A 15,917-nucleotide genomic window follows, 5' to 3' on the forward strand; every position below is an offset into this window, starting at 1 on the left:
AACCCTTTTTATGTTAAAGTTAGATATTGTATCTAAGGTATTCAAAGCCCTGTTTCTAGGCTAAGGTACTACTAAATTTTATCGACTGGCTTGATCTACAGCCATGAAGAAAATACATTTTAGTGATTTTTTTTCCTTCGAATATACATGCCACATGGTCCAGTGGATTATATCGGAGAGCCAAAGGTGTCGTGCTCCACAAGTGGAAAGATGGCCCATTTTATATTCCCTTGTCAGAAGGCACGCTCGGTCGGTAGATAGGACAAACAACAGATCAAACAACAGCTTGATCCATCTGTGAGAATGTAAACACTTGCAAGGAAATCAAAAGAGACACAGAACAGCAACACAGACAGTACTTTTACGCTCAATGCACATCCACAAATTGCTGATCCAATTAAATGTGCATTTCATAAGATCCTAGGCCAGTGCTTGGATTTCATTCACTGCAGATGAATGCAACCATCTTGTACAAAGGAACAACATTAAATCAAGTGCATTTGGGTTAATTAATCATTGATATTAAAACCAATGGTTTAAAACTGTAACGCTTTTATATAATCTCCTCAGAATGACTCATCTCCTGAAATCCAGCACTGTTCCGTTATTAATACCACACTGCTTTTACATTTTGTTTTAGCTGACTTTTAATGTATTCCTGAGGAGCCTGGATTAGAGAACTCTGAGAAAAAAAGAAAAGTTGTAGCAGATAACACGTTATCTTAAAAGATGAACGGAGCTTCGGCACTGTATACCAATTGTAAACTAACTTTATATAACATATAGAGACCCATGGCACAGTAGCAAGTCTGCCAAAAATAATTTGGTTTTCCTGAGATAACAAGGAAGTTGTAGCATTGACCGTCACAAATCTCAGTGGAACATTTGATGAAAGCCAAATCATGGTTTGGCTCTTCCCCGAGTGCTCGCTAATCCTTGTTGTTCGTCCAACATAGCTCTTTTAATATCTCATAATATTATAGTTCTGATGCAACACTGCGAACAAGACAAAACCTTTTTCTAAGTGGAGAGTAACAATTGCAAGCCCCAAAGTAACTCCTATGAACCAAATGCTTTTGAAGGCAATATGCTTGCCTGGGATACTTGTATGTCACCCCAAGAGGGGACTGGTCTTTGTCACCTGACCCCAGCCTCCTGATGTTCCTTAGCTGTGGCCTGTCCAAATTAGTGTCTGTCAAACCCTTTGAAGTGCTCACTACCCCTATTCACCCCCTCTTCGCCCCCTCTCTCTGTATCTCCAGGTGTCTGGAACTCCACCCCAACAACCTCCAGGCCCTCATGGCCCTGGCGGTGAGCCTGACCAACACGGGCATGAGACAGGATGCCTGTGAGGCGCTGCTGTGCTGGCTCCGCCACAACTCCAAGTACAAGCACCTGCTGAAGGGCAAGAGACACCTGGCGGGCTCCCCGGGCTCCCAACGTGGGATGTCTCGTGTCTCTACTGTGGGCAGGTATGAGAGGTGTAATATAAGGACTGGATAGCACTAGCAAAGATCCCATAGGTGTAAATGCATGCTCATTTTGTAGGAGAATCGTATAGGAAGACTACAATACGGAGAAAGAGGAGAAATGCAGGCCATTCAGGATTACACAGTTAACATTGGAGAAGTATGCTCCAGGGCACCTTCATTCAAGAACACTAAATCTGACATCTATCACTTTTTTAAAGCACATTGCTGGCATTCTCTCTCTCTCCTTTACAATCTCTTAGCCTGAGCACTGTGACAATATTACGGAATGGCTCATTCATGCATATTTTATGCTACGGTGTGCTTTATTCTCAGTTATGTTATTTTTAACAGTTTCGTTTTAGAAACTCAGTTGTTTCAGTGCAATGACTATTACCTCCTGTCATAAATGAAAGGAAACGTTATTTCAAGGTTTTTCAAGCACAGCTGGTGTGGGCGTAATTTCCTTGCCGATCGAGCAAGCGTGCTCTCACGTGTATTCAATGTTAAAACAACCACAATTCAGGGTGCTCTTTCCTTTTCAAGGCATACTTTTAGGTGTCACATGAAAATAATGATCAGTTAGGAGCCTATACAGTGGGGGAAAAAAGTATTTGATCCCCTGCTGATTTTGTACGTTTGCCCACTTACAAAGAACTGATCAGTCTATAATTTTAATGGTAGGTTTATTTGAACAGTGAGAGACAGAATAACAACAAAAAAATCCAGAAAAACGCATGTCAAAAATGTTATAAAATGATTTGCATTTTAATGAGGGAAATAAGTATTTGACCCCTCTGCAAAACATGACTTAGTACTTGGTGGAAAAACCCTTGTTGGCAATCACAGAGGTCAGACGTTCTTGTAGTTGGCCACCAGGTTTGCACACATCTCAGGAGGGATTTTGTCCCACTCCTCTTTGCAGATCTTCTCCAAGTCATTAAGGTTTAGAGGCTGACGTTTGGCAACTCGAACCTTCAGCTCCCGCCACAGATTTTCTATGGGATTAAGGTCTGGAGACTGGCTAGGCCACTCCAGGACGTTAATGTGCTTCTTCTTGAGCCACTCCTTTGTTACTTTGGCCGTGTGTTTTGGGTCATTGTCATGATGGAATACCCATCCACGACCCATTTTCAATGCCCTGGCTGAGGGAAGGAGGTTCTCACCCAAGATTTGACAGTACATGGACCCGTCCATCATCCCTTTGATGCGGCGAAGTTGTCCTGTCCCCTTAGCAGAAAAACACCCCCAAAGCATAATGTTTCCACCTCCATGTTTGACGGTGGAGATGGTGTTCTTGGGGTCATACGCAGCATTCCTCCTCCTCCAAACATGGCGAGTTGAGTTGATGCCAAAGAGCTCCATTTCGGTCTCATCTGACCACAACACTTTCACCAGTTGTCCTCTGAATCATTCAGATGTTCATTGGCAAACTTCAGACGGGCATGAATATGTATTCTTGAGCGGGGGACCTTGCGGGCGGTGCAGGATTTCAGTCCTTCACGGCGTAGTGTGTTACCAATTGTTTTCTTGGTGACTATGGTCCCAGCTGCCTTGAGATCATTGACAAGATCCTCCCTTGTAGTTCTGGGCTGATTCCTCACCGTTCTCATGATCATTGCAACCCCACGAGGTGAGATCTTGCATGGAGCCCCAGGCCGAGGGATATTGACAGTTCTTTTGTGTTTCTTCCATTTGCGAATAATCGCACCAAATGTTGTCACCTTCTCACCAAGCTGCTTGGCGATGGTCTTGTAGCCCATTCCAGCCTTGTGTAGGTCTACAATCTTGTCCCTGACATCCTTGGAGAGCTCTTTGGTCTTGGCCATGGTGGAGAGTTTGGAATCTGATTGATTGATTGCTTCTGTGGACAGTTGTCTTTTTTACAGGTAACAAGCTGCGGTTAGGAGCACTCCCTTTAAGAGTGTGCTCCTAATCTCAGTTCGTTACCTGTATAAAAGACACCTGGGAGCCAGAAATCTTTCTGATTGAGAGGGGGTCAAATACTTATTTCCCTCATTAAAATGCAAATCAATTATAACATTTTTGGACACAGCATTTTTCTGGATATTTTTGTTGTTTATTTCTGTCTCTCCACTTTTCAAATAATAACCTACCATTAAAATTATCGACTGCTCAATCATTCGTTATTCAGTGGCAAAACGTACAAAATCAGTAGGGGATCAAATACTTTTTCCCCCCACTGTATAATGAATTCTCCACTCTATAGGAAGGAAAACGCATAATGACATTCAAATCCCTCTAGTCAACAGTGAGATTGCAGGGTGCAAGTGCACCAGCCCCCCTCTAACGTCTCCCCCTTCACTGTCTTCACTCTCTCTCTCTCTCTCTCTCATCGCTCCCTACTCTCCACCCTACTCTCTCTCTCCTCTCTCTCCTCCTCTACTACCTCTCCTCCCATCTATCCTCTCTCTCTTCCTCTCTCTCTCTCTCCTCTATCTCTCTACTCTCCTCTTCTCCTGCTCTCTCTCTCTCTCTATCTCTATCTCTCTCCTCTCTCTTCTATCTCATCTCTCTCTATCTCTCTCCTCTCTCCTCTCTCTACTATCTCTCTCCTTCTTCTCCTCTTCTCCTCCTCTCTTCTTCTCTCTCTCTCTCTCTCTTCTCTCTTCTCTCTCACTCCTCTTCGCTCTCTCTGCATCTCCTCTACTCCATCTCTGCTCTCTCTCTCTCTCTCTCTCTCTCTCTTCTCTCTCTCTCCCTCTCTCTCCTCTCTCTCATTCCTCTCTCCGTCTTCTCCTCCTCTCTCTCTCTCTCTCTCTCTCTTCTCTCTCTCTCTCTCTCTCTCTCTCTCTGCTCTATCTCTCTCTCTCTCTTCTCTCTCTCTCTCTCTCTCCTCCTCTCATCTCTCCTCTTCTCTCTCTCTCTCTCTCTCTCTCTCCTCTCCTCTCTCTCTTCCTCTCGATCTCCCTCTCTCTCTCTCTCTTCTCTCTCTCTCTCTCTCTCTCTCTCTCCTCTCTCTCTCTCTTCTCCTCCTCTCTCTTCTATCTCTCTACTCTCCTCTCTCTTCTTCCTCTATCTCTTCTCTCTCTCTCTCTCTTCTCTCTCTCCTCTCTCTCTCTCTTCTCTCTCTCTCCTCTCTCTCCTCTCTCTCTCCTCTCTCTCTCTCTCTCTTCTTCTCTCTCTCTCTCCCTCTCTCTCTCTCTCTCCTCTCTCTCCTCTTCTCTCTCTCTTCTCTCTCTCTCTCTCTTCTCTCTCTCTTCCTCTCCTATCTCTCTCTCTCTCTCTGCTCTCTCTCTCTCTCCTATCTCTCTCTCTATCTCTCTCTCTCTCTCCTCTCTCTCTCTCTCTCTCCCTCTCTCTCTCTCTCTCCTCTCTCTCTCTCTCTCTCGTCCTCCTCTCTCTCTCTCGCTCTCTCTCTCTCTCTCTCCTCTCTCTCTCTCTCTCTCTCTCTCTCCTCCTCTCTCTTCTCTCTCCTCTCTCTCTTATCCTCTCTATCTCTCTCCTATCTCTCCCTCTCCTTCTCTCTCTTCTCCTATCTCTCTCTCCTCTCTCTCTCTCTCTCTCTCTCTCTCTCTCTCTTTCTATCTCTCTCTCTCTCTCTCTCTCTCTCTCTCTCTCTCTCATATCTCTCTCTCTCTCTCTCTCTCTCTCTCTCTCCTCTCTCTCTCTCTCTCTCTCTCTCCTCTCTCTCTCTCTCTCTCTCTCTCTCTCTCTCTCTCTCTCTCTCTCTCTCTCTCTCTCTCCTCCCTTCCCTGCACTCAATCGGTGTGGAAATCGAATAAAGTGGACACAAGGGGATGAACAGCGCTGTGAAAGGACTCTCAAGAGCATTACTCTGCTGGTTGCCAGTGTGTCTCTACTCCATATAGGCTCTAAGCCAAGTTTGTCTGCCCACAGCTCCCAATTGCTGGAGGTCAAGGAGTTGTTCCTGGAGGCTGCCCAGCACAACAGGGATACCGACCCGGACCTGCAGACGGGCCTGGGCGTGCTGTTCAACATCAGCGCTGAGTTCAACAAAGCTGTGGAGGCCTTCAATGCTGCCCTGTCAGTGCGGCCAGAGGTAGGGGGGGGCAGTGTAAACACTTTACACACAAATGTGCGTATGAACGTGCACACACACACACACACACACACACACAGATGACTGATCAAGGTCACGAATCCCCAAAACACGACCCAAGATAGCGAGAGAAAGGGAGAGTTCATGCAAACAGAATCACTGAGGCACACCAAACTGTCACACAAATCACTGAAGCACTTCATCCCAAACTTGAGAGAAATCAACTCTCATGAACTCCTGATTCACCCTCCCTGCACTACAGCCTCTGCTTGGTGCAGCTCAAGCCCCTATCCTTTAACACTAGGAGAGCAGAGAGCGTTGACTCAAAACAAATGTACTTTATTAATTACTCTGCTATTTTTTTACTGTGCCTTCAGGAAGTATTCACACTGCTTGCTTTTTTCCACATTTTGTTGTGTTACAGCCTGAAATGAAAATGGATTAAATAGTGATTTTTGTGTCACTGGCCTACACACAATACCTCATAATGTCAAAGTGGAATTATGTTTTTAGAAGTTTTTACAAATTAATAAAAAATGAGAAGCTGAGATGTCTTGATTCGATAAGCATTCAACCCCTTTCTTATGGAAAGCCTAAATAAGTTCAGGAGTAAAAATGTACTTAACAAGTCACATGGTAAGTTGCACGGACTCACACTATGTGCAACAATAGTGTTTAAAATGATTTTTTAATGTCTACCTAATCTCTGTATCCCACACATACTGTACAATTATCTGTAAGGTCCCTCAGTCGAGCAATGAATTTCAAACATAGATTCAACCACAAAGACCAGGGAGGTTTTCCAATGTCTCACAAAGAAGGGCACCTATTGGTAGCAGACATTGAATATCCCTTTGAGCATGGTGAAGTTATTAATTACACTTTGGATGGTGTATCAATACACCCAATCACTACAAAGACACAGGTGTCCTACCTAACTCAGCTGCCAGAGAGGATGGAAACCATTAAGGGATTTCCCAATGAGGACAATGGTGATTTTAAAACAGTTATGAGTTTAATGGATGTGAAAGGAGAAAACTGAGGATGGATCAACAACATTGTAGTTACTCCACAATACTTACCTAATTGACAGATTGAAAATAAGGAAGCCTGTACAGAATACAAATATTCAAAAACATGCATCCTGTTTGCAATAAGACACTAAAGTAATGCAACAAATGTGGTAAAGCAATTAACACTGTTTTCAGGACACAAAGTTATGTTTGGGGAAAATTAAATACAACACAGTACCACTGTCCATATTTTCAAGCATAGTTGTGGCTGAATCATGTTATGGGTATGCTTGTAATCATTAACCTTATAGGGACAGACGTTCCGTTAGCGGAACGCCTCACCAATATCCAATGGTAGAGCGTGGCGCAAAATACAAATACCTCAAAAATGCAAAAACTTCAATTTCTCAAACATATGACTATTTTACACCATTTTAAAGACAACTCTCGTTAATCTAACCACACTGTCCGATTTCAAAAAGGCTTTACAGCGAAAGCAAAACATTAGATTATGTCAGGAGAGTACCCTGCCAAAAATAATCACACAGCCATTTTCAAAGCAAGCATACATGTCACAAAAACCAAAACCACAGCTAAATGCAGCACTAACCTTTGATGATCTTCATCAGATGACACTCCTAGGACGTTATGTTATACAATACATGCATGTTTTGTTCAATCAAGTTCATATTTATATAAAAAACTGCTTTTTACATTAGCATGTGATGTTCAGAACTAGCATACCCACCGCAAACTTCCAGTGAATTTACTAAATTACTCATGATAAACGTTCACAAAATACATAACAATTATTTTAAGAATTATAGATACAGAACTCCTTTATGCAATCGCGGTGTCAGATTTTAAAATAGCTTTTTGGCGAAAGCACATTTTGCAATATTCTGAGTAGATAGCTCGGCCATCACAGGCTAGCTAATTTGACACCCACCAAGTTTGGTGCTCACTAAACCCAGAATTACTATAAGAAAAATTGGATTACCTTTGCTGTTCTTCGTCAGAATGCACTCCCAGGACTTCTACTTCAACAACAAATGTTGTTTTGGTTCCAAATAATCCATAGTTATATTGAAATAGCTCCGTTTTGTTCGTGCGTTGAGGTCACTATCCGAAGGGTGACGCACGAGCACATTTTGTGACCAAAATGTCAAAATATTCCATTACCGGACTTCGAAGCATGTCAAACGCTGTTTAAAATCAATTTTTATGCTATTTTTCTTCTAAAATAGCAATAATATTCCAACCGGGCGACGTTGTATTCATTCAAAGGCTGAAAGAAAAAAATGGAGTAGTCTCGTGGACGCGCATCTCCAGTGTCAGTGTTCCCAGCCTGACCACTAACAAATACTCCTGCTGTTCTTAGCCCAGAGACTGCAGACACCCCATTACACTTTCTGGCGCCTTCTGAGAGCCAATGGAAGCCTTAGAAAATGTCACGTTACAGCACCGATGCTGTATTTTCGATAGAGATGCTACAGAAGGACAATAAATTGTCAGACAGGGCACTTCCTGTATGGAATCTTCTCAGGTTTTGGCCTGCCATATGAGTTCTGTTATACTCACAGACCATTCAAACAGTTTTAGAAACTTTAGAGTGTTCTCTATCCAAATCGACTAATTATATGCATATTCTAGTTTCTGGGCAGGAGTAGTAACCAGATTAAATCGGGTACGTTTTTTATCCGGCCATGAAAATACTGCCCCCTATCCCAAACAGGTTTTAAGGACTGGGGAGTTTTTCAGGAAAAAAAAAAACTAAATGCAGCTTAACACAGGCAAAATCCTGGAGGAAAACCTAGTTAAGACTGCAGATACTGGGAGAATAATTCACCTTTCAGCAGGACAATAACTTAAAAAACAAGTCCAAATCTATACTGGAGTTTCTTACCAAGAAGACAGTAAATCATCCTGAATGTTACAGTTTTCACTTAAATCTACTTGAAAATCTATGGCAAGACCTGAAAATGGTTATCTAGCAATGATCAACAACCAATTTGACAGAGCTTGAAGAATTTTTAAAAGAATAATGAGCAAATATTGCACAATCCAGGTTTGGAAAGCTCTTAAGAGACTTACCCAGAAAGACTCACAGCTGTAATCACTGTCAAAGCTGCTTATACAAAGTATTGACTCAGGGGTCTGTATTTCCTTTTCATTCAATTTACAAAATTGCCTAAAACACGTTTTAACTTTGTCATTATGGGGTGTTGTGTGTAGATGGGTGAATACGATAGTGTTCTTTGAAATAAATTATTTTATATTCTAAGACCTTCATAAATACAATCAAATGATTATTTTTGCAATACTATATCTGAAATATATTTATTAGACTGTAAGAATGTTGACGTTAAAAAGAAGCATCATTGGCCTGAAGTGGGGTCCGATGAGGCTTTTCTTATGTTAACCCTGTCCTGCAGTGGTGAGCATATCAGCACAAAATCCAAAGCGCACCGTATCAGGCCGTGTCCCTGTATATGCAGATATAGCCCCAGGTGGGAGACGCGTACTCAGGAACTTGATCCTTGGAACTTCAGCGTTGCTAGGTTTTCACAGGGTGTTTTGCCATGTGAGGTAGAAATAATGTACCACGGAGCATACAAGCCCAATCACACCACACTAACTAAATTACAGTCATGTACACACCAAAGATACAGTGGAAGAACAGGCAAATTATGTACTGCTCTCAAAAATGCTTTATTGTAGTGTCGAAATTGACGTTATATCACAGACAAAATTCTACTTAATTTGACTTGCAATACTTCTCTACCAAAGCAGCCACTGTTAGTTTCTGATAGGACTTCGCATTATACTACACAATAATTATCATTAGTAACAAATATGTTCCAATACTAAACCATTTTAGTGATGTAGTGCCTGATGGAATGAATCACAGTGCAAAAAAATCTGTGGTTCGTTGGCCTCAAATCTGCCAACAAACCACATACCCTCAGTCGACAGTTGCTAGGTTCACACCATCTGACCCTGTCTGAAACCAAACGTCAAAACCAACCACTATACTATGTGTCATCATTCTCCCCTCCGGTCCCCCTCCGGTGTTGACTTCTTCCCCCTGTCTGTCTCCTCTAGGACTACCTGCTGTGGAACCGCCTGGGTGCCACACTGGCTAACGGGGACCGCAGCGAGGAGGCAGTGGAAGCCTACACCAGAGCCCTGGAGCTCCAGCCGGGCTTCATTAGGTCCCGCTACAACCTGGGCATCAGCTGCATCAACCTGGGAGCGCACAGGTGGGTGAGCAAGGGGGCAAGGGGTGGTGGAGGAGGGAGGAGTTGTGGGTGGAGGTCTAACTAAGAGCCAGCTGGTGCTCTCCGACACAGCACCTGGCACCGCAGCAGAAGGCTTTGAGTTTCTGCTCTGGTAGAGTCATTCGAGGGGAGTGAGGCAGAGACACTGAATTACATTGAGCCTAATAATGTTTTCTTAGACTTGAAGTTTAACCACTGTAATGTTACAAGTATCAGCAAAGTCCCTATTAATATGTCAAACACATCAGCACTAAACCCAGTAACACTCGCTCTAATGTAATGATAGCAAATAATCACAAGGTTCTCTAATGGTCAAGTCTTCCTCGTCTTTTAGGGAGGCGGCCAGTAACTTCCTAACGGCCCTGAGTCTGCAGCGGAAGAGCCGGAGTCGGCAGCTCTCGCACCAGGTCATGTCGGGGAATATCTGGGCCGCCCTGCGGATAGCCCTCTCCATGATGGACCAGCCGGAGCTCTTCCAGGCGGCCAATATCGGAGACCTAGACCTACTCATGAAAGCCTTCAACCTGGACATGTGAGTGGAGATGAGCCATGGAGACAAGGCTCTATTCTCCTACCAACAGCCAAGAATCCAAAGTGTACAGATGGAAAGAGCGGTTTTGTCCAGTTGATGACTAGTGTGTGGTCTTTTTTGCACGCACTACAAGAACTTGCCTATCTTTACTACTCCTAAGTACCTCTGCAGTCTTGAGTTCTGCATGTGCTCGAAGAAGAGACTATTTTGCGATGGATTTGCACTGCAATTTGTGATTTTTCCAGAAGATCACAAGGACGAGCAAAGATTGTACAAGTAGGGGAGAGCGGGGTAAGTCATGCCAATGGGTTGGTTGAGCCACCCCTTGTTTCTAGGAAACCATACACAAAATGAATCATGTGACCAAATATTTAGGAAGGGGTTATCATTTCATGAAGTCTGTGAAGAAAGAAACCACATGGAACAAGTGGTAAGGAAGTTAGGTCCATGAAAACGATTTTCACAAAGTCAAATTAATGTATTATTATAGGTTTCATGATGCTTGTATCTAAACCAAAGTAGATCGTTTTAAGACTGGTTTATAGATCAGTTTGGGTCTCTATAAGCTACAATATGAGGTCCTTAACCTAGCATGAAAGTGCATCATTGTAGCTGTGTGGCCTAATATAGTCAAAATGGTTGCTTTGGGGTAAATTGTGCCATTTGGTCAGGGACAAGTTCAACCAATGGCTAATCAGTATATCCCATACAAATGATGCATAGTATTTTGTCAGCTGTATGCATAATATTTTTGCAATTTGTCATGCATATGAACTCGATAGTGCATTTCTATTGTTACAGAGCAGACATCATCATGCCCTGTGCATACAAACGTAAAAAAAAAAAGCTGGGATCTAGCCCCACGAGGTTCTTGAAAGAGCAGCCAAGGAAGTGAGAGAAGGGAAGAAGTCTATTTGAGCAGCAGCAAGGGATGAAAAAAGAATGACAATGAAGACAAAAAAAGAAAACAAAGATTTACCTGTGTGCTCTGATAGAGTAGTAACTTGCCTACGGATTGGTACATTGAAACATCATCCCGGTCCCTGACAATCTTACCCCAAGGTGTTTCCACTTACCCTGTCCCCTTGCTTAATTTACCCCATACCTGGGGTAAGTTATGCCAAAATACCATTTTTTGGGGACATTTCAAAACATACTGTATGTTTACATGAATTCTGATTATTTCCAGGGATACACAACATCCTGAAATATATATAGATATCTTTGTTAGAAAGAATATGATATTCCCCTTGACGTAGTGATGCTGAATGTAAAAAATGGCTCAACATACCCCACTCTCCCCTAATGCCTTAAAGAACACCGAAATTAAAACAAACGAATTGCGAGGAACTGAGCTAGAGAGAGAAAGAGAAATGCTAAGAATACTGTTGCTGAACAGTGTTGAGGTTTGACAAAAACGGTTTCCTCATCCAACTACAGTACTTTCAGAGTGTTCGGATTGTCACGCCCATCGACCTACAGGAAGGATTTAGTGAGTGACATCAAGACTACACCATAAACTGTAGGACTCAAACCGTTTTCATCAGAAAATCAATAGATCCTTTTTAGAGGTGGTTTTATCCTCTTTTTAGGGAGGAAAAGCACTGCATGGAAACTAAAGCATTTTCCTAAAATAACTCAGTGGCACAAACTTACAAAAGTTTTTAATTCTTTAACTTTTCTTGCACTTTGAAAACAAACTGATCATTTCCTCCTATCTTACTGAAATTTGCAGATTGTAAAGCCTTACTCGAAACGCATGCTAAAACAATATTAACATTTACACCATTTTTTTGGCCAACTAATGTAAGTCATTCTCAGATTCATTTTTGACTTTCTTTAATACTTGGCATCCTCCGAATCCTTCATGAGTCGTGGTGTGCTCAACTCATTATATTCCTCAGATTTTCCCTTACTCTCATTGGTTGAATTTTTTTTACATTTCACTCAGAGCTGCGTATGTACTTCACGTGTCAGAAACACATTCCGTTGAATTTGTTCAGGTTTGTGCTTATGGCTGGGATGACTTTCAAACTATTCACTCGTGTCATATTACTAAATCAAAAGATTAAGCTTTGCAGTGAATGGATTTGAGGCATTACACTATTTTCTAGAAGACAGCGTTTTTGTGCAACATGATGTATTGCTTTACAATATGTAAAAGGTAATGTTGGAGGTCAGAGGGCCCTCAAAGGTTACAAAACATCACAACATCTCATGTTAATGTCAGGTTTATCTAAACACAGCAAAAAAAGAAACGTCTTCTCACTGTCAACTGCATTTATTTTCAGCAATCTTAACGTGTAAATATTTATATGAACATAAGATTCAACAACTAAACTGAACAAGTTCCACAGACATGTGACTAACAGAAATTGAATAATGTGTCAAAGGGGGGAGGGGGGGGGTGAAAAGGGGGGGTCAAAATCAAAAGTAACAGTCAGTATCTGATGTGGCCACCAGCTGCATTATGTACTGCAGTGCATCTCCTCCTCATGGACTGCGCCAGATTTGCCAGTTCTTGCTGTGAGATGTTACCCCACTCTTCCACCTAGGCACCTGCAAGTTCCCGGACATTTCTGGGGGAAAAGGCCCTAGCCCTCACCCTCCGATACAACAGGTCCCAGACGTGCTCAATGGGATTGAGATCCGGACTCTTCACTGACATTCCTGTCTTGCAGGAAATCATGCACAGAATGAGCAGTATGGCTGGTGCCATTGTCATGCTGGAGGGTCATGTCAGGATGAGCCTGCAGGAAGGGTACCACATGAGGGAGGAGGATGTCTTCCCTGTAATGCACAGCGTTGAGATTGCCTGCAATGACAACAAGCTCAGTCCGATGATGCTGTGACACCCCCCCCCAGACCATGATGGATCCTTCACCTCCAAATCGATCCTGCTCCAGAGTACAGGCCTCGGTGTAACGCTCTTTCCTTTGACGATAAACGCAAATCCGACCATCATCCCTGGTGAGACATAACCGCGACTCGTCAGTGAAGAGCACTTTTTGCCAGTCCTGTCTCGTCCAGCGACGGTGGGTTTGTACCCATAGGCAATGTTGTTGCCGGTGATGTCTGGTGAGGACCTGCCTTACAACAGGCCTACAAGCCCTCAGTCCAGCCTCTCTCAGCCTATTGCGGACAGTCTGAGCACTGATGGAGGGATTATGCGTTCCTGGTGTAACTCGGGCAGTTGTTGTTGCCATCCTGTACATGTCCTGCAATGTGATGTTCAGATCTACCGATCCTGTGCAGGTGTTGTTACACGTGGTCTGCCACTGCGAGGACGATCAGCTGTCTGTCCTGTCTCCCTGTAGTGCTGTCTTTGGCGTCTCACAGTACGGACATTGCAATTTATTTCCCTGGCCACATCTGCAGTCCTCATGCCTCCTTGCAGCATGCCTAAGGCATGTTCACGCAGATGAGCAGGGAGCCTGTGCATTTTTTTTGTGTGTGTTTTTCCAGAGTCAGTAGAAAGGCCTCTTTAGTGTCCTAAGTTTTCATTACTGTGACCTTAATTGCCTACCGTCTGTAAGTTGTTGGTGTCTTAATGACCGTTTCACAGGTGCATGTTCATTAATTGTTTATGATTCATTGAACAAGCATGGGAAACCGTATTTAAACCCTTTACATTGAAGATCTGTGAAGTTATTTGGATTTTTACGAATTATCTTTGAAAGACAGGTTCCTGAAAAAGGGACGTTTCTTTTTTTTGCTGAGTTTAGTTACACAGTGAGATAAACATTTAGTTGTTTGCACATAAGCATTGGTTTATGTAGGAAGTAAATGCAGAGCTAGTCATGGTTCTTTGCTTTACTAATGAATGTGTTCCATTCTACTTAGTTTCTAGCGGCCCTGTTCTAAAAAGTGTCACCGAAATAAGCCCAAAAATATATACCCTCGTGTGAGAGAATTCTTTTCTACAAGATCAAACAAACATTATCCCTGTGTGCGTACACTACCAGTCAAAAGTTTTAGAACACCTACTCATTCAAGGGTTTTTATTTGTACAATTTTCTACATAAGTGAAGCCATCAAAACTATGAAATTACACACATGGAATTATGTAGTAAACAAAAAAAGTGTTAAACAAATCAAAATATATTTTATATTTGCGATTCTTCAAATAGACACCCTTTGCCTTGATGACAGCTTTGCACACCCTTGGCATTCTCTCAACCAGCTTCACCTGGAATGCTTTTCCAACAGTCTTGAATGAGTTCCCACATATGCTGAGCACTTGTTGGCTGCTTTTCCTTCATTCTGCGATCCGACTCATCCCAAACCATCTCAATTTGGTTGAGGTCGAGGGATTGTGGAGGCCAGGTCATCTGATGCAGCACTCCATCACTCTCCTTGGTAAAATAGCCCTTACACAGCCTGGAGGTGTGTTTTGGGTCATTGTCCTGTTGAAAAACAAATGATAGTCCCACTAATCACAAACCAGATGGGATGGCGTATTGCTGAAGGATGCTGTGGTAGACATGCTGGTTAAGTGTGCCTTGAATGTTAAATAAATCACAGAAAGTGTGACCAGCAAAGCACCCCCAAACCATAACACCTCCTGCTCCATGCTTTACCGTGGGAAATACACATGCGGAGATCCTCTGTTCACCCACACCACGTCTCACAAAGACACGATGGTTGGAACCAAAAATCTACAATTTGGAGTCCAGACCAAATGACACATTTCCACCGATCTAATGTCCATTGCTCGTGTTTCTTGGCCCAAGCAAGTCTCTTCTTCTATTGGTGTCCTTTAGTAGTGGTTTCTTTGCAGCAATTCGACCATGAAGGCCTGATTCACAGTCTCCTCTGAACAGTTGATGTTAAGATGTGTCTGTTACTTAAACTCTGAAGCATTTATTTAGGCTGCCATTTCTGAGGCTGGTAACTCTAACGAGGCAGCAGAGGTAACTCTGGGTCTTCCATTCCTGTGGCGGTCCTCATGAGAACCAGTTTCATCATAGCTCGATGGTTTTTGCGACTGCACTTGAAGAAACTGTAAAAGTTCTTGAAATGTTCCGTATTGACTGACCTTCATGTCTTAAAGTGACTGCTTATTTGAGATGTTCTTGCCATAATATGGACTTGGTCTTTTACCAAATAGGGCTATCTTCTGTATACCCCCCTACCTTGTCACAACATAACTGATTGGCTCCACAAATTAACTTTTAACAAGGCACACCCGTTAATTGAAATGGATTCCAGGTGACTACCTCATGAAGCTGGTTTAGAGAATGCCAAGAATGTGCAAAGCTGTCATCAAGGCAAAGGGTGGCTGCTTTGAAGAATCTCAAATATAAAATATACATCTGAACACTTGTTTGGTTACTACATGATTCCATATGTGTTATTTCATAGTTTTTTATGTCTTCACTATTATTTTACAATGTAGAAAATGGTAAAAATAAAGAAAAACCCTTGAATGAGTAGGTGTTCTAAAACCTTTGACAGGTAGTGTAGTTACTAGTTGGCTCAGTAGTATAGCAGCGTCACAGTTAGTTTGCACTCTGCGGAACTAATGCCACCATCATGTCTAAAAAGAGAACAAATTACATGTCTATGCAAGAGAGCAAATGCCACATACAACTTCTG

The 15,917-nt window shown here is 42.7% G+C and overlaps 1 protein-coding gene across 1 annotated transcript in view; it reads left to right on the forward strand.

Moving 5' to 3' along the window:
* The window catches only part of LOC115158938 (PEX5-related protein-like), a 200,320-nt gene extending 189,997 nt beyond the window's left edge, over nt 1-10,323 (forward strand). The window contains exons 10-13 of the mRNA XM_029708380.1: nt 1,263-1,472; nt 5,331-5,493; nt 9,612-9,769; nt 10,122-10,323. Coding sequence (XP_029564240.1) covers nt 1,263-1,472; nt 5,331-5,493; nt 9,612-9,769; nt 10,122-10,323 — 733 coding nt within the window. The remainder of the gene's footprint in view (nt 1-1,262; nt 1,473-5,330; nt 5,494-9,611; nt 9,770-10,121) is intronic.
* Nucleotides 10,324-15,917: the final 5,594 nt, after the last annotated feature.

Source organism: Salmo trutta, chromosome 22, assembly GCF_901001165.1.
Source record: "Salmo trutta chromosome 22, fSalTru1.1, whole genome shotgun sequence".
Classification (NCBI taxonomy): domain Eukaryota; kingdom Metazoa; phylum Chordata; class Actinopteri; order Salmoniformes; family Salmonidae; genus Salmo; species Salmo trutta.